At 43.1% G+C, this 23,207-nt stretch overlaps 1 protein-coding gene and 1 pseudogene across 1 annotated transcript; one reads left to right on the forward strand and one right to left on the reverse strand.

Moving 5' to 3' along the window:
- The first annotated feature begins 13,839 nt into the window (after window positions 1–13,839).
- LOC146721765 (uncharacterized) lies at window positions 13,840–14,931 on the forward strand. The gene is made up of 2 exons (XM_085486308.1): window positions 13,840–13,956; window positions 13,999–14,931. Exons 1-2 carry the CDS (start codon window positions 13,840–13,842, stop codon window positions 14,929–14,931), a joined length of 1,050 nt encoding a protein of 349 aa, XP_085342434.1.
- A 4,883-nt stretch (window positions 14,932–19,814) lies between these two features.
- LOC146721766 (uncharacterized) lies at window positions 19,815–20,918 on the reverse strand (annotated as a pseudogene).
- Between the last annotated feature and the right edge of the window lie 2,289 nt (window positions 20,919–23,207).

Genomic DNA, 23,207 nt, shown 5'->3' on the forward strand with positions numbered 1-23,207 from the left:
TCCGCGTCGTGACCGTCGACACGGCTACCGCTACGTTGAAGCGGTCGATCGCGAAGATCTGTCCGCTACCAGGGTCATCGGACCCTTAGAATCAACCGAGCAAAGGACGCAAGGCGGGCGACAGCCCTACATCTCCACCCTGTTTTGTCGCTAAGACGAGGCGGGCGGTATGTTGGAGAGCGAACGTAAAACCGACGAAATACCGGCGGCCGAGAATCGCTGATCCACACTCGATCTCGATGTCCCAGACCGAGGTCGCACGATCGAAAACATGTTACCAACGTCGATACAAAAATTGTGTCGATTATTTCACTGTGGACAACTATGATTTTGGCTACATGGACATGCCTTCACCATCGGTGTCATGCAAAACACAATCATCCGAAAATGATTCTGACCAAGAAATGGAGGAGGAGGAGGAGGAGGAGGAGTCAGATAGGAGAGAACCATCGTCATCATCATCATCATCATCATCATCGCCAGATTTCTTGTCGGCAGCCTATTTATCTTTTCTGTGATAAAATAGGTGTACAACATATGTGATATCAGCGTGTTCTGAGAGAGAGAGTAGATATGTCTTCGCGGAAGGTGTAAACATGTCGATAGACAACTACTGAGCAGCCGCTATTTTTGTTTCGTTGGAGATCATCTTTCGGAGATAATTGCATCATTGCATGAACAAAGGGATGACCGGGATATATAATGAGGACCGATGTCACTGCCAGGTCATAGTACGGTGACATTTCGGCGTAATAAGTGACTCGAGAATAAATTGTTTTTGTAATAAAAAATGGAGAAAGACAAAGAAGTAGTGATCTCCGACGATGAAGAGATGGAGGTGGTCGTCGTCCCGGATGACGAGATGGAGGTCATAACCATCTCCGACGACGACAGCGACAGTGATAGTGCGATGTACGACCCTGTGTACGACAGGGAGGTGAACAACGTCCTGGATGACATTGAGGAGATGGACGTTGATATCGTACCCATTGATGAAGACGGCGATGACGATGACGATGACGATGACGATGACGATGACGATGGGTACGATAGTGACAACGCTGTTCGGGAGTCGTGCAGCTCCCGCATGTATGGCATACGCGCCACTGCATCCCTCGACGAGACAGCGAGGGTATGCACTGTGGCGTCGTATGTCATGGCATTCGTCGCACCATGGGGGCCGATCAGGATCTGCTTTCGCTGTTTCGTGAGAAACAGGAGCAGATTCCTGAGCATCACAACCATCGAGGGACACACTACATCGCGGTACACAGCTGTACCCGAACTGCGTTGCGAAGATTGCCGGGAAAGACTATACGTGTTCTACCTGGCCAACGCTTGTCCCACATGTCAAGGACGTGAGTATATATATATATATATATATATATATATAATATGTCAAAAAAATATATATAAAATATTAAATTATTATATTTCTATGCACAGATGTCGAGTCTGATGACAGCGATGGGTGATGCGACCCCTTCTCTCACTGTTCGTACATCGCACTATCACTGTCGTGTACAGTATAAGATGTTAACCTCCATATATCCGGGAAACGACCAACTCCATCTCGTTATCTCGAGACACTAATTTTTTGTTTTTTACTTTGTGCACAACAACCAAATTTTTTCACTTTGGACCCGTCGGCTAAGTATATAAAATCAAAAAATCTATAAAATATTTTTAATTATGTATCTATTCTAATGTGAGATGAAATAATCCGAGCCAGTCAATCAATCCCAGACTCTTCCGGGTTCCGGTCATGCTCTGCCCGGTCACCTTCGATTTATTTTCTTTTATATATTTATATTTTTTAACTTTGCTTAATTATTTAATATTTTTATAAATATTTATTAGTGCAATATTTTTTATTTAACGAATATATTTTTTCGTTGTTAATTTTCACTACATTTTTTTGGACCGTTAAATTGAATATTTTACAGATTTTTAATTCTGTATTATCCCACAAGATAGGAGAGAAGTTAGATCGAAAGTCGCGATCGGAAGTGACCGAACCTGGTGCCGTGCGATCTCTACTGAAGCATTACAAGTACACTCGATTCTAACTTCTGCATATATATAAGGTGGTAAATAACCGCCGGAACTCCAGCGTGTACACTGGGTAATGCAATGCGTCGGTAATATATAAATAGAATTAAAAAAATAGCAATAAACAAATCGGATGAAAGTGGTTATTTTTAAAAAACCTATTTTTTCGTTAGAAAAATATGTAAAACCAATTTGTAGGAAACAGGCAAGATATAAAATGAATAATCAAAAGATTTTTAATTATTACATTAAAAAAAAGTGGTGTTTCCTCATCCTTCAACATCTCTCGCTGCCCGGCCGACTCATCTTGCGCCCGAGTCCACGACCTTCTCTACTCTCTCGGTTATTCAAATCCGGCTATGCTCTTTCGCCGCGGTCCGAGTTTCTCTCTGTTTTTTCGTCCAAGTAGATAGGCATAACGCCACGGCATGCGTTATCTCTCTACGCAGCATTTCTGTATCCGCCCAGCCGCCAATTCTTACTTGCCGCAGATCTATTCGAAATCTTGCGTCTTTTTCTTTCTCTCCTGGACGTGCCCCTGTAAGAAAAATCGAATATTATCCAGTCTGAATGCAATGTCCTTGACACTTTATCTTCGCAGTACTGTAACGGTTGGCGCCTTTGTCAACTTCTGATATATCATATAAGTTGTATTCGTCTTATAAATTTTAAATATCTGTATATATAAAGTTTTATACATATATAAATACTAAAGCCACCAGCATGCGTTATTCGACAAATTTGTTGATTTCATGTGAAGGCCATTTATTGACGCGTATATGATATCTAAGAATTTTATCCATTCGTATTCCCAATGACAATATGTGGAGATGAAGATATAGATTCGATACAACGTTCGACGAGACTCGGGAATCGATCCGTACACTTTGTTCGTCACATGCTTCCAGAGCTCGACCTCGATGTAACGTCGTTCGACATCATCATGCGATCGCTGATTCGGGAAATTAGAGTTACTTGGTGCCTTTATATGTGAAATCGCACTTTAGCGGGCCAACTGATGCACATGTATAACACATCGTTGTTTGGAGAGGAGCATTGTTCAGGTAAATTGTGAATAGCTGGCGGCTTATCGTAAGTCCCTTTCCAGTTTCGAGAGATAGTAATCAGCTGTTCTCCCGATGATCTTCTATGGCGATCTCCACATAATCGGCGGATCGACTCTTGATGCCGTTTCGAGGAATTTGATTCCGTTGCCTTCATATCTATCGTTTCCAGTAGCGCACACTGAGGCATAGCGAGCTGTAAAATTAAAATATGTAAATTATAAAATTATATATTTAAGTACAAAAAAGTTGTCTTATGTCGCATTTTTCTACGCATATTTTCTTCATGTCTCCCGGGTGTATAAATTCATCTGTCTGCTGCTTCTTTTAATACGAGGTATTAAAATAGAACCGTCGGGTTAGAACGGCGCGGATGTTCCATTAATATAGGTACTAATACAGAGAAAAGTATAGAATCGAAAGGATCTGAATAGCTCAGTTGGAAGAGCAGTCGCCCGGCAAGCGAAAGGTCTCGGGTTCGATTCCCGATTCTGCGACTTTCGGATCTATATTTTTCTCTCGCACTTTATTTCTTTAGGGGGAATAGGGGATACATGGAATTAAAAATCTCTTGTAGAGATTATTCCAATTTTATATCTTGGCCGTGTCCAAGTAAAAATTTGGTGCCTTGTGCACAGGTATTTAATTCTAACGAAAAAATTTAGTTTCGTTTAGAATAACGCACTGTCATCCGCGATTTGGCTCTTATTGCCTATCTTATATATGTTAAATTTATATTTATATATTACAGAGCCTAGTTAAACTCTTAATTTATACACGCTGGCTTAAAGGCGTTTATTTACCAACATTAATATATATAACAGAGAAAAGTATAGAATCGAAAGGATCTGAATAGCTCAGTTGGAAGAGCAGTCGCCCGGCAAGCGAAAGGTCTCGGGTTCGATTCCCGATTCTGCGACTTTCGGATCTATATTTTTCTCTCGCACTTTATTTCTTTAGGGGGAATAGGGGATACATGGAATTAAAAATCTCTTGTAGAGATTATTCCAATTTTATATCTTGGCCGTGTCCAAGTAAAAATTTGGTGCCTTGTGCACAGGTATTTAATTCTAACGAAAAAATTTAGTTTCGTTTAGAATAACGCACTGTCATCCGCGATTTGGCTCTTATTGCCTATCTTATATATGTTAAATTTATATTTATATATTACAGAGCCTAGTTAAACTCTTAATTTATACACGCTGGCTTAAAGGCGTTTATTTACCAACATTAATATATATAACAGAGAAAAGTATAGAATCGAAAGGATCTGAATAGCTCAGTTGGAAGAGCAGTCGCCCGGCAAGCGAAAGGTCTCGGGTTCGATTCCCGATTCTGCGACTTTCGGATCTATATTTTTCTCTCGCACTTTATTTCTTTAGGGGGAATAGGGGATACATGGAATTAAAAATCTCTTGTAGAGATTATTCCAATTTTATATCTTGGCCGTGTCCAAGTAAAAATTTGGTGCCTTGTGCACAGGTATTTAATTCTAACGAAAAAATTTAGTTTCGTTTAGTATAACGCACTGTCATCCGCGATTTGGCTCTTATTGCCTATCTTATATATGTTAAATTTATATTTATATATTACAGAGCCTAGTTAAACTCTTAATTTATACACGCTGGCTTAAAGGCGTTTATTTACCAACATTAATATATATAACAGAGAAAAGTATAGAATCGAAAGGATCTGAATAGCTCAGTTGGAAGAGCAGTCGCCCGGCAAGCGAAAGGTCTCGGGTTCGATTCCCGATTCTGCGACTTTCGGATCTATATTTTTCTCTCGCACTTTATTTCTTTAGGGGGAATAGGGGATACATGGAATTAAAAATCTCTTGTAGAGATTATTCCAATTTTATATCTTGGCCGTGTCCAAGTAAAAATTTGGTGCCTTGTGCACAGGTATTTAATTCTAACGAAAAAATTTAGTTTCGTTTAGAATAACGCACTGTCATCCGCGATTTGGCTCTTATTGCCTATCTTATATATGTTAAATTTATATTTATATATTACAGAGCCTAGTTAAACTCTTAATTAAATTATTATTATTATATTTCTATGTGTAGATGCCACTACCTCGAGCCGCCACATCTCTCTCTCTCTCGCCGGCTCTCTCCGCTCACTCGCCGTCACCGTATTTATTTTATATTTTATATTTTATATTTTTTATATTTTTTATATTTTTATATTTTTATATTTTTTTATATTTTATATTTTATATTTTTATATTTTTATATTTTTATATTTTTTTTATTTTACTTATATTACTTTTTATTTTTTATTTACACACACAGTAGAGAGGGTTTGGAGTCGTTAAATACCGCGGAAGTGACGAACCGCGGGGTCCTCATCTCTACTGCAACACATGTACAAGTACACACACGCATACACACATGCACATACTCTGACATATGAGGTGTAAATCCGACCGGCAACCTCCACGCGGTACACCTCGGGTAATGCCAATGCCGGCGGTAATATATTAAATAAGAATAAAAAAAAATATTAATAATATAATAAAATTTTATTAATTTAAAAAATGTTTCCCTTCTTCTTTCCTTATAGAAAAAATATGTAAAAACTAATGTAAAAAATATGAATAAAAAAGTAATAAATAAAATATGTATTTTATTAAAATAAAAAAAATGTTTTTTCTCCTCTCCTTCACATCTCTCGCCGCCCGAGCCGCCACATCTCTCGCCGCCCGAGCCACCGACTCTCTCGCCTCTCGCGCTCTCGCCACAAAATCCAGGCTTGGCTCTCGCTCTCGCCGCGAGCCGCACGTGCTCTCTCTCTCTCGCTCCGACGGGAGAGCGCGTATACCGCCGCGCGCTACCTCTCTCTCTCGCAGCATCTCTCGCCGCCCGAGCCGCCGAATCTCTCTCGCCGCCGCATCTCTCTCAAATGCGTGCGTCTTCTTTCTCTCTCTCTCTCACTCTGGAAGGCGTGCGCCTCGTAAGATAAAATTATCGATTTTTTTCTCGCTGAATGCAATGTCCTTGACACAATAATTATATCTCGCAAAGTATGTAACGGGTGGCGCGCAAATAAAGTACACCATGATATATACATATAAGTATTTATTCGTCTTATATTTAATACATAATTATATATAAAGTTTTATTACATATTAAAAACTAAAGCCACCAGCTCGCAATCGACAAGTTGGTGCATGTTGAAAGCATTGCTAGCGCGTATCGCATTCGACAATTCTCTCGCATTCGTTACAATGGATGCAATATTGGAGAATTGAGTATATTTGATATCAACCGTTGCGACGAGCCTCGTCAATTGATCGTACATTATTTCGATACATGAATCGAGCTCGAACATACGATGTAACGTCGATTCGACCATCATCATGCGCACGTCCGCTGATTCGAGACTTATGAGCTTGGTGCCGTTTATCTTGTGAAATCGCACTGTTAGCGGCCCGACACTTATGCAATTATACACATCGTTGTTGGAGGAGGAGTCATTGTTCAGGTAATTGTGAATAGCGTGGCGTTGCTCGTAAAGTCCTTTCCACGTTTCGAGAGATAGTAATAGCTGTTTTCCCCGATGATCTTCTACGGCGATCTCCACATAACTCGGCGGATCCACTCTGATGCCGATTTCGAGGAATTTGAATTCCGTTGCCGTCAATGCGTATCGTCTTCCAAGTATGCGAACCGCACGAGGCTCCAGCGAAACGCTGTAAAAATTAGATAAAAAAGATAAAATATAAAAAAATATAAAATATATAAAAGATACAAAAAAGTTATACTTACTCGTCGCATTTCTTCTCGCACATTTCTTCATGTCTCGGCATGTAGTAATTCATGCTGCTGCTGCTTCTTTGAACCGAGGGTATTAAAAAGTGAACCGTCAGTTAGAACGGTCGACGAAAGACTGATTGTATAATAAGGTACTAATAATCGAGTAACGGTCATTTTTAAAATATTAGGAGAAGGGGATTCTTAGAAATATATCTGGAGGGAAAGAACAAAGAGAAATATTTAAAATATTAGGAGAAGGGGATTCTTAGAAATATATCTGGAGGGAAAAAACAAATTATTAAAAGTAGTGGGGGTAAAAGAAATTCTTAGAAATATATCTGGAGAGAAAGACAAATTATTAAAAGTAGTGGGGGTAGAAGAAATTCTTAGAAATACGATTGCGTGAGAAATTTTTAAAAGTAGTGGGGGTAAAAGGAATTCTTAGAAATATCTGGTTAGGAAAAATAACAAAGAGAATAGTATGTAAATAATATGTTTATTCAAAAAAACGGATGATCGTCGCGATTAGCCGACCACCAATTGAATAATTTAAATACATTTTGTAACGCGCAATTTTTTACATGTTTATTACATCGTAGAGTATATGTGGGATCTAATTTATTTAATGCAGGCACATCTTCATATATGGCATCCAAGGTCTCAATCATGAAACCGCTGCACACATCGTCCACTATTTCGGCAAGCCACTCTCGCTTTTCGAGTCCTTTTACATACACGAGAGAGGACTCTTCATCCTCGTCTTGTTCATTTATGCCATTGATAGCTGCCGTGATCAAGCGCTGAGCCATGCAGTATGGAACATTTCCTCCCATTGCAAGCTGTGATGATGCTGAGTTAGCCACGAGACCTGGCGCCTTTCCGACTTTATAAGCACGCTCCACGGCACAGGGCATGCGAAGAAATAGTGCGACAAGATATATCCTCTTCTCAGGATTGCCGCTTCCTTCACGATAAATCGCTTGTTTAGGATAAATTCTTGCAGGTCGACAAACGTTGGTGCGGACATGATTTCTTCGATGTGAGTCAGTCGGGAGGTATTACTTCACTAACATCAGACATCTCGCATCATCATGATTATGTATCCTCCTCCTCCCCTCTCTCACACGCGTAGTTGTGTAAACAATTTTAGGTGATTTTGCGCACAACGTTGGTCAACGGGTTGTACTGGATCACGCGATCGTGCATGATGAGACAATATGCTGTGGTATTATTAGGCACGTTTTCCTTACACTCAAATTCCAATCTCACATCCACCGTTGCGCTCTTGGCCGATTCGTTTTGTCGAGAACAATCGATAATCACAAACGGACCGTTTTGTAAAAACCGTGTGATGGTGAGGCTCGGCTCGAGATACTCGTATCCGTAATAGTTTTTGCAGAAACGCGCATACGTGTCATACAGAATCGACCATCTGTTTCTATCGAAATCCAGATTCATATCGTCGTACGGATAACATTCCGAGTTCAGATAGAGTTTCACGTTGGTTAATTTACAGTTGTCGAATCGACTCGTATCCTCGGACATGACATTTTTACGCCCTGTCTGCAGAGCAAAAATTACATATCGCGGCTTCTCCAGTTGAGTCGCGGTCTTAATGGCCCACGAATGCTTGGTCGTACGCTGCAATAGCGGAAATTCGTATAGATCCCACGAGCGGAAACCCATGCTGAGGTAACGTCCGCTTTCCAGAGCGCGCAGCATCGACAGCTTCTTAATCTCGCTCAACAACACGTGTGGCATTCGCCATTGTATCTTGAATATGTTGATCACAGGCTCCAGTGCAGAATCTTCATACAGACAATTATTGTCGTTGCGCGCTCGTATTAGGATCAACTCATGACGCGCATTAATAACAACGCGTTTGTAATCCTCGCAAAATCCCAGCAACATGTGCAGCGGTACGCAAAAATTAAAGTATCCATTCACAGTAGTCGGGCTATCCCAGCCTGCATTTCGCATAATCACGCTTCTATCGGATGACATTGTTACATAGTTTTTCAGCAGACTTGTTATTCCCACATTCCTGTTGCGATCAATCTCCACACCATCGAGTTCATAGCAAATTTCGTCAAACATGAATGCGACGCAATTATTTCCCAGCATCACATTGGATCCCTCAACTGGATGAGTTATCCGCAGTTCACCCTCGATGTAGAGGAAACTCTCATACGGCAACGTATATAAATCCTGTTGTTGTATGGGTATTCTTATCTCGTCGCTGTATCCAAATGTTGTGTTGGCAAACGGGTTGTATGTGTGAGTCTCAATCTTGACGATGCGGTCGTCAAAGACTGGCTCTTCCTCGATGTTGAGAATCTCAGTCATTGTTCAGATGGCGCGCACCGCAAATCCCAAAGATTGTAAAAACGCAACGTTTGACGAGGTGAGTCTCTTCTTCGCGGTTGATTTGATATTAGCGAATGATGTTGCTGCTGGTCTGATTGTGTTCTTCGTGTCTTTATTCAACACGAGCATCCCGTTGCACGAGGGTGGCCCGCCGTCGTACGTGCAATCTAATTGTTATCTCTTCACCTCGAAAATCGAGCAATCGCCCCTCCTGGTCAGTAACGCGTAACACTAAATCAGTAATGCTCCGTACGAAGACCGGCAGGTAAATGATCTGCGCCGGCGTTTCCGATATCTTATATCCTGGTGGTACTCTCGGTGAAAATTCGTGTATCGTGTGAACGAGTTTATCGTTGCTGTATGCACCCGCGGTCACGTTACACTCTATGCGGATAATGTTCACGTTGATAATATTAATCGCCATGTTCGATTTGTGCCATTTTCGCGGTTGCAGTATACGATTCGAGAATCCCAGCAGCGATCCAATGTTGTTGGGCATGCTAAAGTTTATTCTGTAGGCACACTTGATCTCGCTTCTCATCGTATTATAACTAGCGCGGAGCACAATTGGATAATCTTCATCGTCGACACCTTTATCGCTAACAGCATTATGTTTTCGGGAAAGTGCGCGTTTCAAAAATTCATGTGTCGCTTGCAGCTCGTACGATCCCTCGGGAATCGTAATTTCCGCGTCGTCTTTGCTGTAGTAAAATTTATTATTCGAGGAATTTACATTCGATATAGTGTGATAAGTTTCAAAATCCGTCAGACCGAGCTCGTAGTCCGCGTCGCTCAATTCTATGGGGGAAAAGAAGGTCGCCGCGAGGACGCTACTCTTCCCAGTCAATGTTAGTGTTAGCGACATGTTGACAAAACTGAGTTAAATAGCGCAATGTCAGTCTTTAAATTCGCTGCAAGTTGAACTAAAATTCAATCTCTCGGAGAAACTGCAAGCACAACTGTCCGCAGATACTCTGATCATACGTTTGATAAGAGGTGTAATTGTATTCCAATTTCAACACATTTAAATATCGCACCAATTCCTCGGGTGGTCGAAGATTGCCAAAACTGTCGAAACAGATTGCGCGATTTCCCCTTTTTGCATATGCCACCCAATGGGACCGTCTGTGCTGTCCAGATTGACGATACCGCTCTCATTTTCTCGCGCGCCATTTATTGGTAAATTATTGCGCATAAATACACCTTTAAAATATGGAATGTGCTATAACCGTATCGCGCGGAATTCTCAGCGAATATCAATTCGTCTCGTAAGGAGAAAAGTCCCCTGCGGAATATCGGTTACCTTCGGCGCGATCTCCCCGTCCGATCACAAAAAAAATTATAACAAAAAAAAAATAAAAAAAAAACTAAAATCTCGATTTAGTTGGGCGCCAGGTGCGGCAGCCGCACCGTCTCTCAATTAATAATTTCGCGGGACGCTAAGTCTTAATTTACTCGGACTTATTTGTCCAAGCACGTTCGCGGGCATCAATCACGGGAGAGCAAGAGATCGCGACGGCAACTTTCCCGCTCGGCTAGCCTCTGTACGGGTAAGGGTTCGGGTGCGTGGCGGCGAGAAATAACCCGAGGAATTAAAGTTAATAAAACATATATTTAAATTTTGTCCATAAGACACATGAGTATATAATATACAGAAATAAGCGGCGTGCACAGACGCACGATCGAGAGTTCGGTGAAGCAATACGACCGGTGGTTCGCCGTGCCGAGTTATGAATAATATTTAACTAATTCGCGGCAACGAGGTAGTGTCTCCCATAACACAAAAAAAAATTGATTAATTAAATTGGCGATGCGCCACCGGGTATATTGCTCCACGCCGTAGGCGCGTGATCCGCGCGGTATGCGCGACAACAAAGGGGTCGGCGTAAGGGCGCACCGCGTGCGCCGTACATAAATTTCATACACACACAATTAAACGTAATCACGCCTTTTCTTGTAAGGCAACATCAATACTTTAATGAGGCCGAAAGCGTTTATGAGCTCTCCGATTTTTCGCCTCGAACAAAATTCGGCAACGCGTAAAATGCGGTAATTTTCGCGCGACAATATTACGCGCGAAGGCTGTCCACGCGGGAGAGAGAATATGCGGAAACGCAAGAGAGTGGATGGGTCGTAGTTTCTCCCAATAGAGTTTCTTTACGTTAGTACCGCGACTCGACAATAAAACGAGTTTCTCGCGATTTTATACAGGCCGGCAACTAAGTCTAGCCTAGTTGCTTAACGATAAGTAATTCGGGACCCATCCACCCTGCTACCTTAATTCGGCGACAGCAGGATGACCACGTCGTCTCACCAGTCCTGTACGATCCTTAACGTCCTCTCCTCTCTCGCTCTCTATACTTCGCACTTCCGTCTCAGGACCTCCGCTCTCTTCGGGCGCTCGCTAGACAGTGCCGAACCGGGGGCCCTCAGGAGACACGTCGGTGACCCAATTATCTAGATAGGCCACTCGCGGCGCTATCAGGTCGGCCGCGCGCGCGGCCTCGGTGATCCTTGCGGCCGCGCGCTTAATTATCCTTACCCGCGGAGTCCTGATCCGCGGGTTGCCCTTCGTAGGCGGTCGTCGCGGCAGCGCACGGCAGGGCCGCTCCTTGCTCTCCTTCGGGATTCCGGATGTCCCGGGGGCGGCAGCTCTCCTGCCGGCGCTCCGTATGCGAGGACTCGGGTGCTTGTTGCACCCGAGTGGCCATCCCCTGCTCGCTCCTGGAAGGTACAAATTTTTAGGCAGTGGCACCTACTCCGTTGTCGGATGTTCGGTGAAGGAATTTTTAATTTTGGGCTTACCGGGCATGTCCCTGACGAAGGGGGTCCCCGTCGTCCTGCTTCCTATGCCTTCCTATTTCTCCTCCAGGGTCTCTCTCTCTCGGCTGAGGCTCGTCGCACATCCTGTCTGCCGCCGAAATAATCCTAACTCTCAACAAAAAATATACGGAAACGCGTAGCAGCGGGATCGCGTCCGGTCCCGCGCTTTTCGCACGCAAGCTCTCTCTCTCTCTCTCTCACTGTCTCGGGAGAGCAGAGGTCCCGTGCCCTCCCCCGATTGGGCCATTCAGCCCTTGTGACGGACAATTTCAATTTGTTACGTCACAGTGCATACGTTTTGCAAGTTGTAGCAATTGCACATTTGTAGTTACACCTTGCGGCATTTTTAACGTTTTTTTGACGTTTTTTTTTTCCTCGCTCCTCGTCCATATTTGTAAGGGGCGAGATACAGTCCGCGGCCTTCCATGGCGCGATTGTGGCGTAGTATCTCTTGCAGCTGACGTTGCGCGGCTTTATTGTCGTTTACCGCTTTTGCTACGCCAGCCGCTCCGCCGACCAGGGATCCGAGCGCGCCCAGCATTGGTAAAATCGGCAAAAATCCGCCTCGTTTCGCTGCCGAAAGTACCCTCCTCTTCTTCGTCCTCTTCTTCAAGCCCATGCCGAGCTTCGTCTTGGCTTTCATCGCTGCCCAGACAACTGCGGCCGCGGCTCTCACCGAGACTCGAGTCTTTCGCGACGATGCGAGTTTTCGCTTTCTCGGCGAGTACCTTATTCGCCGCGTGTCTCTCGGCGAGTTCGCTGCTCCGAGAGTACGCTATATCGTGTTCACGACACGCCGCGTCCAATGGGTTGACGCCTTGATCACCTCTAGCCAATCGCTGTTCCAAACGAGTTCCCGGGCCGCAAAATTGATAGCCAGGGATATGAAGCTCGACCGGAAGTGCGTTTATCGCACGATTTAATACACCTGTGCCTATTTTCGTTGACATCCGCCGCAATCTCTAGACGATACTGAGCAAAGCGCGAGTCGGCGCAGCTATAAATAGGCGGACGTTGGAGGTCAAATCGGGAGTGAGAAAATGCAATTCGTGCGACAACCTCTGACGATACGAGTGATGAATTACGACGACAGAGTACGCTGCAACGTGAACGAAGGTGTGCGCAAACACGGTACGATGCTACCGACAACTATACGCGCGATCGTTTGCGGCCCCTCAAACTGCGGTAAAACCAACGTGTTGATAAGCCTGCTGGAAAGTCCGCATGGTGTGCGTTTCGAGAACGTGTACGTGTACTTTAAATCGTTGCAACAGCCGAAATATCGCTATTTGGAAGATTTATTGACGCCGATTGACGAAATCGGCTACTTTACATTCTCCAATAACAGTGACGTCATTCCACCGAGCGAGGCATGTCCAAATTCAATTTTTGTCTTTGATGACGTGGCATGCGACAAGCAAGATACGATAAGAGAGTACTTCTCAATGGGGCGCCACTCGAACATCGACTGCTTCTATCTCTGTCAGACATACGCGAGAATACCGAAACATCTTATAGGCGACAACGCGAACCTGCTAATCCTGTTTAAACAGGACGCCACCAATTTGAAGCACGTATACAACGATCACGTGAATACCGACATGTCGTATGAGGATTTCGGGGAGTTATGTCGTCCATGTTGGCAACAAAAGTATGGATTTCTAGTGATAGACAAGGACAGCTCGCTTACGAACGGGCGATACAGAAAAGGATTTAACGAGTTTGCGATACCGCGGAGCCATTAGTCGTCGACAGCACTCTCTAGAGTTTAGGATGGCTGATAATATTCGCGAGCGTGAAAAGGTTGCCAAGGAGATTGCGAAGACGGCCGAATCGATCCGCAAAAAACACCGCGCTCTGAAGACCGGAAAGATCGATGATGATATCGCCGTCAAGACTCACTTTAAACCTATTATCGAGCCGCTACAATAGATTGTCGACAACGCGACGATTTTGGTGAAAAACGAGCCTAACACCGACGACGACGACGACGACGACGACGACGACGATGACGATGACGGTGTGAAGATCGAGACACGGTATGAGGGGGAGACACCGAAAAAGAGAAAACATAAAATTATCAAGCGATATAAAGAGGAGGAATTGAAAAAGAGAAAATATGATATTTCGAAGCCATTGGACGCTTCACTGCCGACAACATCTACACCGATAAGCGCACAACCTGTGATACCCAAAGTGCTCGTAGACGAAAATGTTTTGGAAACCACGCGTAACCTGTCCGAAATACCCCTTCGACACTGGTTAAGATCGCCGGAAGGTCGACAAATGATGCGAAAGAATTTGGGGCCATTAGGACGAGAATACATGGACGCTCTCCTCGGTGCTGATGAGAAGAAAGAAATTGATAATGTATACGGAGTCTACTTCGGCGAGAATGAAATGCTGCTCGGCAGCAAGCGATTCGCGATTGACAAAGATGACAATATAATCATAGGCGACACGCGGTACATTGGAACGCCCGGATTGTACGAGTTGATCTTCAAGAAAAGACCCGATTACCAGGAGGACGATTTGCAAAAATACAAGCACATATTATTGGCGACAAACGTGCATAAACGCAATTTTGATGCGCAAGGTCGTGTGAAGGGTAGCAAGGGGGACAAGTACAAATATATAATCGCACCGTTGACGCGGGTGGAGAGCCCAAAATCTGGCATGAGAATGCCTCGCGCTATGACGCTAACCGACAATAAGATTGATTACGTGCACTGGGACGACCCTAACGAGCTAGTGGATCGCCTACGATTGCTCGACGCTTCGCGCCAAGCTGGCAACAACGCGCATGACAACGAGATCCTGTCGATCATCGAGGAACTGCGGGAAGCGGGCATTATTATAAATTAAACAAGGGTTCCGAAAATCTATTCAGTCCATCGCGTGACACTCTACAAAGCATTGCAAAAAATGTCTATCAATAAATTTGGATTATTCGAGAGGAGAATTGATACAGCCGGCGATCATTGGCATACATTGATGAGAAGATGTGTGCGTAAAAACGCTCTATGTCGCGTCGCTACAGATTATGACGCGAGATCGCGCAAGATTCGCCGTGTAGCGCAACCTGAGGCGGATACCGATGCCGTCAACAAATTGTACCTAGAAGAGTGCTTTAAAACATTGATGGTCCAACAGAAAGAGTTAGATGAGAAGCTGGCTGCGTTAAAGAAGGATGTACAAGCGTTGGAGACTGCGATAAAAGAACTTTTGCGTGCACCAAACACTATCTCAGACATCTAATGAGCGGTTGGCTCAGAAACGTCTATCAAACAAACGTCTAGAAGAAGGGATTCTCGAGTGGTTACGATCGACGTGCTACCAAACAACAATGAGTGGTATCAGTGACCGACCCGGAAGCAGCAGCTGTGAACGACCCGGAAGCAGCAGTGAACGACCTGGAAACGGTGGTGAACGCGACCGCTACGATCGAGGTTACGATCATGTCAAACAGGGTTGCGAACGAGGCTACGAACAAGTCCTTAAAGGTTACATACAAGGCAATCACCAACTCAGTAAGGGTTGCGAACAGGTCAGGCACGATTACGATCGATTCAAAAGCTGCGAACGGATCAGAAACGACTGTGAAAAAGGCTGCAAACGAATCAAAGACGATTTTCGAATGGGTCAAGGACGGGAGTGAACAACGCTATAACGACTACCTAACCCGAAAGAACCCCGAAACAACGTGGCACGAACGTGAACGAACCCCGAAACAACGTGGTACGAACGTGAAAGAACCCCGAAACAACGTGAACGAACCCCGAAACAACGTGAACGAACCCCGAAACAACGTGGTACGAACGTGAAAGAACCCCGAAACAACGTGAACGAACCCCGAAACAACGTGAACGAACCCCGAAACAACGTGAAAAAACCCCGAAACAACGTGTACGAACCCCCGAAATAACGTGAACGAACCCCGAAACAACGTGAAAGAACACCGAAACAACGTGGTACGAACGTGAAAGAACGAGAATGAATAGTGAAAATAACAACGAGCAACATAGTTTGGAGAGAAGGCAGTTGGTAAACGAGTTGCACGCGTCAGCGAGACAAAAATTTCCCTCGAAGGCATGTCATAGTGCGAGGATACGATGATCTGTGGCAAGCCGACATTGTCGAGATGCGTCCGTACTCCCGTTTCAACAGAAGTTACCACTACATACTCACCGTCATCGATGTGTTGAGCAAGTATGCGTGGGCTGTACCACTCAAGAGTAAAGGAGGAAGCGAGACAGCTGACGCAATCGCTAAGATAATTCGAGACAGCAAGAGATGTCCGAAAAACATGCAAACCGATAACGGGAAGGAATTTTACATCGCCGATGTGCAACGACTTATGCGAAAACATGACATTAATCACTATTCGACATATTCGGTATTGAAGGCGTCGGTCATCGAGCGATTCAATCGCACGCTAAAGAACGACATGTGGAAGATGTTTACGCTGAATGGCACTTACAAGTGGTTCGACATACTGCCACGCCTCGTATCAGATTACAACGGACGCAAGCATCGAACGATTGGTATGCGACCCGCCGACGTTACCCCCGCGATCGCCGAAAGACTCTTGGCTACCGTGTACAATCGTGTAAAAATCGCGGGCCCGGCAAAGTTCAAAGTAGGTAATCAGGTACGCGTCAGCAAGTACAAACAACTTTTCGAGAAGGGTTACACGCCAAATTGGACAACCGAGGTGTTTAAAATTGTTAAAGTGCAGCATACTAATCCCGTAACATATCTACTCGAGGATTATCGCAAGACATCTATCGCTGGAGCGTTTTACGAGCACGAGCTGCATCGCGCAAATTGTCTGGATGTGTACCTCGTGGAGAAAATACTGCGCAGGAGGGGTGACGAAGTTTACGTGAAATGGCTGGGATTCGACAGTTCGCACAACTCTTGGATACATAAAAACAATGTTATTTAATGTATTTTATTCAATCATTGTATAACATACTATATATTGTATACCATATATATATATGTATATAAAATATATAACAAAAAATATATAAAATATATATACTTCTCATTAATACATCCTTACAATATAAATATAATAAATATAATAAATATAATAAATATAATTTACAACGGTATTCTATAATGTCCCCACGGCAAGGTGTCGGTCGACTCAGGTACGACATACTGTTTGTCGTCGTAGGGACTTAGAGCAATTTTTGTCTCGCTGATGGTATACACTTTATGCAATTTCGATCTTATGCATGACTGCTGACGCGTCATTTCAATTTTGTCATTAAGGCAACGCGTATAATCGTCGAATGTTATACTACGCGCTACGACGTTACTTTTGACACCTTTTGCCTTTTTAGTGTCCTTTTTACCGTCCACCCGCAAAGCATACATTTTTGCTCTAAGCCCGACGAATTCGGTCATTATCGCGCCGTTATTCTCATCTTTCATCAGACCCGGCACCTTTTTATTCGCGAGTGGTATACCGTACGCATTATTCGCGGCGTAGTCGCTGGTATCGAATCGAGCGATATCGCGTTTCAAAATTTCATAGACATCTTGACATTTAATTTGATATATTAAACTGTCCGTGTCGGTGTACATTACTCTACAATTGTCACGATAGAGCGGTGACATGTATTTGTAATGAAATTCATAAAGGCATACTTTAGATATGTCGAGTATGCACATGCCGACGTAGATTGGTTTGTAGATTTTAACTTCGAGTTTGCGTAATTCTATGGCAACTAATTTTTCCGAAAATATGCTCGTACTATGAAAATTTGGTTTCGCGATCATTGCCTCCGCACCGTACCGTCCGTCCCATTTTGTTAATAATTTTACATCCATATGATTGCGCACATTTTCCATCGTCTTGCCGAATACCGCATTATTCATCAGTTTATATAAATTTTTTTCAAAATCGTTTTTCGCTCGTGTTCTAAACTGTCTGTTGAGTTCGATGTATTTTTGCAGCCACGCTGACTGCGTGAATTGTAGTATGCGGTATATTTTTGTTATGCGTAGCCCGTGGCGCGTGCACTGCTGTAGATTACGATAGTGTATCACGTAGCGCTTCTTATCGCAAAGCGTTGCGAGGAGTTTATACTCCCGCTTGCCGGGCGGCTTATCGCGCGTCGGGCAAAACGGTAGGTCAATGTGCGCGTCATGAAGATGCCGCGGATACTCTAAATCTATTTCGAGAACATAGCCTATAGGCGAATCGAACGCGATAGATGATACGTCAAAATTCGATATATCGTCGACCCACCGAAAATCGGCATACGGCAATGGTTGACACATTGCCCATCCGTACAAATTATTTACATCGAAATACATGAGGTACGATGAGGGTTTCGATGGGTCGTACGATTGCATGTACTTGTTATTAGCCTGTGCGTATCGGCCTGAAAATTGACTAAGGCCGCCGCGTATATCCCGTTCGACAAACATAACCATGTCAATGTCTGTTAATAATTCAAATTTTATATTCGTATGTTTTAACATGGCGTCCAATGTATATCCGGGGAGAGTATAATAATACGCGGGATCGAGTCCGTAACTTTTTATACAACTATCGCGAAAATTCTCAAATATATCGGCCAATAACAAGACATCAATTTTTAAATATAAATCGCTATATTCGCCTAGCGTTCGAAGGGAGAATCGGCTCCAGACGGTCTCGGCGTGCGCGTAATCACTCTCGGATACTGTGTCGCCGGTTAAGGAACTGTAAAATGAATCGCGCGGCGATAAACATGTGTCTTGTAATCTGTCCACGCAGTCTATGTATTCGTACGGAAAGACGCCCTTCCGTGTCAATAAATTAAATTTTTTACTAGTTAAATTTTGATATTCCGAATGTAAAATTTTTAGTTTTTCTTTATCCAAAAATGACGCTAATTTGTCGAGACTAGCGCTGAGAAACTTGTACGAATCGATAAACCGTAATTTGATATAATTTTTCGAATTATTATCTTGTGTCAATCTAACAGTCTTCGAGAATGAAATGTATTTTTCCTTTGTTATCGGCAGTAATTCGATTTCCCCTTCGAACGCTGTGGCTATGTTCTCGATAATAAAATGTGCGTCGTAGCCGGACAGATTGTGAAAGACTATAGGGATACAAAATGATTCTTTGTAATTTAAGTTACAATTTGAATGCACGGGACCCCTGTACCGCCCGGTGAGGTGGCAATGATCGCGGACGCGTGTATCGTCTTCGTCAAACGGTTTTTTCACAAATGTGACAATGCGTCGCGGTGCGAAATTTTAACCACTCGTCAGGCGTTAAATTTACCATGGGGACATTGGTCGTTAAAATATTTTTTACGCGAATTGCTAAATTTTTAAGCTGTTCGGCGAACTATGCGACGCAATCGACACTACGGCGGGAATTGTACGCGGACAACGAACTGTCGTACGAACACTGTACATAGTACGCGATGCTGAACACTTGATGATGTTGATAATTTTTGGCATCTTCGGTCTTTGCCAAAACACACTCGAGGTCTGCGTACACTACAAACGGCAGCCGCTCCTTCCTCGTGTAGTTGTCGAAGCTGAGCCACTTGTCATTCTCGCTCGGCAGCCGGTTAGCGCAGTCGTTCAGTTTCCCGCAATCTTCCATATGCGCCTGCAATTGGTCCTCAGAATAGAAATAGTGTAAACATCTGGAAAAAAATGAAAAATTTAATGAAAATTTAATTAAAATATAATTTACGTGTAATAAATATATATATATATATATATACTTACCGATCGCAAATAAATTTTCTACATTTGTGTTTGCTCAGTTGCGACCTTACGAGACGAGACAGATTTTTTATGCACGCGAAATGTCCAACGCTGTTTTCGTCCTCCACGTACAGCAGATTGACGTGCTTGTCCTTCTTTTTTTCCGAAAGACGCAACGGGACCATGTTCTCGTTCTCGATGATGTACACGTTTACGGAGATGTCGTTTGCAAGTTCGAATTTTTTAATTTGATTCACAGTCACTGGAAACTCAATGTTTTGGAGATTCAGCACTGTGGTGTAATGCGGATAGGAGGATTCTCGTTCCTTATGTCTTTCAGCGGGGTACAGAGCGGCCACTACTGATCATGCAAAACACGCATTGTCCGCTGATCGCACATTAACAACCGCTCTCTTTGCCATAATTTTTTGCGGTAATTTGACATGACATCCCGCGCGCATTGGATTGTACTTATTTACATTCACTGTCAAATCTATTATCCGCGACAATGCCCAGCCGCTATCGCGTTCCTGGAACTCTTCTAGCGATGCTAGCGTGGGCTCGATTACGCGGCGCTCGTACCACTCGCGTACATCGGACGTGCGAAAGAGTTCAAAGTTTCTCGTGTTAATACTTTTATTGGCGCGCTTGTTACCGGACACAAATTCACCGTTGAAAACAGTGTTCACTTTTACACTGATGTGTCTCTGCAGCACATTCTCCACGTTCTCGACTACAATGTCTGCGGCATTTTCCAAAAACTGACGCGGTTCGATGTGGTCTGCGTTAATTATCGCACCGGTCAGTATACGGCTATCGAACGCCGTATCGATTTTGCGCCAAAGTCTTTGCGCGTTATTGCCGCCGCCACTGAATCCACCGCCACTAGGCATGGATTCACCGACATACCGTCTCTGCAAGCGCACCTTTGCACCCTCGAGTCGCGCTATTCTCGCCACCAGAGATTGTCTATGTCCAATCGAGAGACGCGGACGCTTGGCACGGCTGCGTTCTTCCAGCTCTTCGATAAATTCTTCGCACTCTTGCAGCCATTCGAAATATTCGCCCAAGTTAGCAACTTGGCGAGAACGCTCCAACAGGTCGCGCTCAACGTTCTCCATTTTTGTAAAAAATTCACTTTTTCACACTTATTACAAAAAAAAAACTTCTTTGCACACTAAACTTTTTTTTCTTGCACCCCGAATGAAGCGTGCGCTCGCCAGTGGTACTATGGTCCGGCAGCTGCATCGGTCCTCGTTATATATCCCGATCATCCCTTTGTTCGTGGGATGATGATGCAATTGTTAATTCGCGAGAAATATTTGTGCGATATCTTATCTTGGATTTTCAGAGAAAATTTAGATATTGCTGATAATTCTTAGAAATACATAGATAAGACCGCCCGTTACCTTTCATTTCACCCCGTCGGATCGGATTGACACGTCGCGCAAACATGTCGCAACCTGTATGTATCAACCCGCTTGATTGTCGGCAAACCTTTTGTTCTTAATAATTCGCAGAATTATCTTATCTTATCTTCGGAGAAAATTTAGATATCGCTGATAATTCTTAGAAATACATAGATAAGACCGCCCGTTACCTTTCATTTCACCCCGTCGGATCGACACGTCGGATCGGATTGACATGTCGCAACCTGTATGGATCAACCCGCTTGATTGTCGGCAAACCTTTTGTTCTTAATAATTCGCAGAATTATCTTATCTTCGGAGAAAATTTAGATATCCAATTGTCGGCGCTCGATCCAAGCCTGAAACGGCGGCAGCCATTCGTAGAATTTTTATCTTATCTTGTTTATGAAAACTTAGATACCGCTCAAGCTTATCTTATCTTGTTTATGAAAACTTTGATACCTTACAAAGACGCCGCTTATCTTATCTTTGATACCTTACAAAGACGCCGCTTATCTTATCTTATCTTGTTTATGAACATATCAGGTAAAATGATCCCCTTATCTTATCTTGTTTATAAACATATCAGGTAACATGATCCCCTTATCAGGTAATATGATCCCCTTATCAGGTTATCTGATATGTTTATAAACAAAAGATAAGCTTATCTACTGATAAGACCCCCTCCCCCGCGTGACGTCACCCCCCTCGCCCCCGATTCCCCCCCGCCCCGCACCCCCCTTTATTGCCCCCGGGTTAGAACCCCCATAGTATACCTACTGATATATGAAAATGTATAAAAGTATAAAAGATATATTAATTATATAAAAAATATAACATACAGAGTGTTCGGCAACAGGTGGGCCAAAATGTAAGAAGTGGTTCTACATGATAAAATAAGACGAAAATCAAGAATGACAAAATTGCGTCCGAAACTTCGTTCATTAATTATAAATATTTTAAATTATTAATATTTTTACGATGTAAGTATCTGTGTACTTATGCGTCACAGTCTATTTTGACGGCGACTCCACCGATGTACCTTTTGCACGCCAGATATCGGCAAATTGCCGTGCGTCAGGCGTCCTTAATGCGAAGTGTAAAATATTTATAATTAATAAACGAAGTCTCGAACACAATTTTGTCATTCTTGATTTTCGTCTTATTTTATCATGTAGAATCACTCCTTACATTTTGGCCCACCTGTTGCCGAACACCCTGTATATAAACAATATATAAAAATATATAAACGATATACAAGATATGTACAAAAATATATAAAAATATATAAAAGTATAAAAAATATATATTAATTTATAAAATAAAATTATATAAATGTATTAAAATTTATAAAATAAAAATATATAATAAAAAGATACAAATATAAAAAGATATATAAAATAAAAATTATATAAAACAATATATAAAAATATATAAAAATAAAAAAAGGTCGGAGGCGAGAGAGGGATCCATGCCTAGATTCGGCGGCAGCGAGAGAGCCGGCGAGAGAGTCAGCGGGCCTGCGGTGACTGCGAGAGAGAGGGGTCGCGTCAACCATCGCTGTCAGACTGTGCCTCGGCATCTGCACATAAAAATATAATAAATTATTATACTATTTTTATATATATTTTTGACATATATAAATATATATATATATATATATATATATATGTGTACTTACAGCCTTGACATATTGGGCACAAGTTGGCCAGGAAGAGTGTGAATACTCTTTTCAGACAATCAATGCAGTAAAGATGCGGCACATCTCTGTACCGTATCGTCACGTGCCTATGGATGAGTGTGATTGTCGCAAATCTTTCCCTGTTTCTCATAAAACAGGGAATGCAGATTCTCACCAACCCCCCCTGGCGAGACATATGCCATTATAACGCATACCCACGTTTCTTCGTCGAGGGTTGCGATGGTCCGTACGTCTAACGTACGCGAGTGGTACGCCTCGCGAACACCATTTCCACTGTCATACCCATCGTCGTGCAGTGG

The sequence above is a fragment of the Nylanderia fulva genome, unplaced genomic scaffold (genome assembly GCF_048542155.1).
Source record: "Nylanderia fulva isolate GAGA-0341 unplaced genomic scaffold, ASM4854215v1 Scaffold418, whole genome shotgun sequence".
In the NCBI taxonomy this organism is placed as follows: domain Eukaryota; kingdom Metazoa; phylum Arthropoda; class Insecta; order Hymenoptera; family Formicidae; genus Nylanderia; species Nylanderia fulva.

What these genes read in the sequence shown, in the direction of transcription:
- LOC146721765 (XM_085486308.1), top strand. Translation starts at nt 13,840, where the DNA reads ATGGCTGATAATATTCGCGAGCGTGAAAAGGTTGCCAAGGAGATTGCG. An exon ending in AGATCGATGATGATATCGCC is followed by an intron (nt 13,957 to 13,998) that starts GTCAAGACTCAC and finishes CCGCTACAATAG; the next exon opens with ATTGTCGACAACGCGACGAT.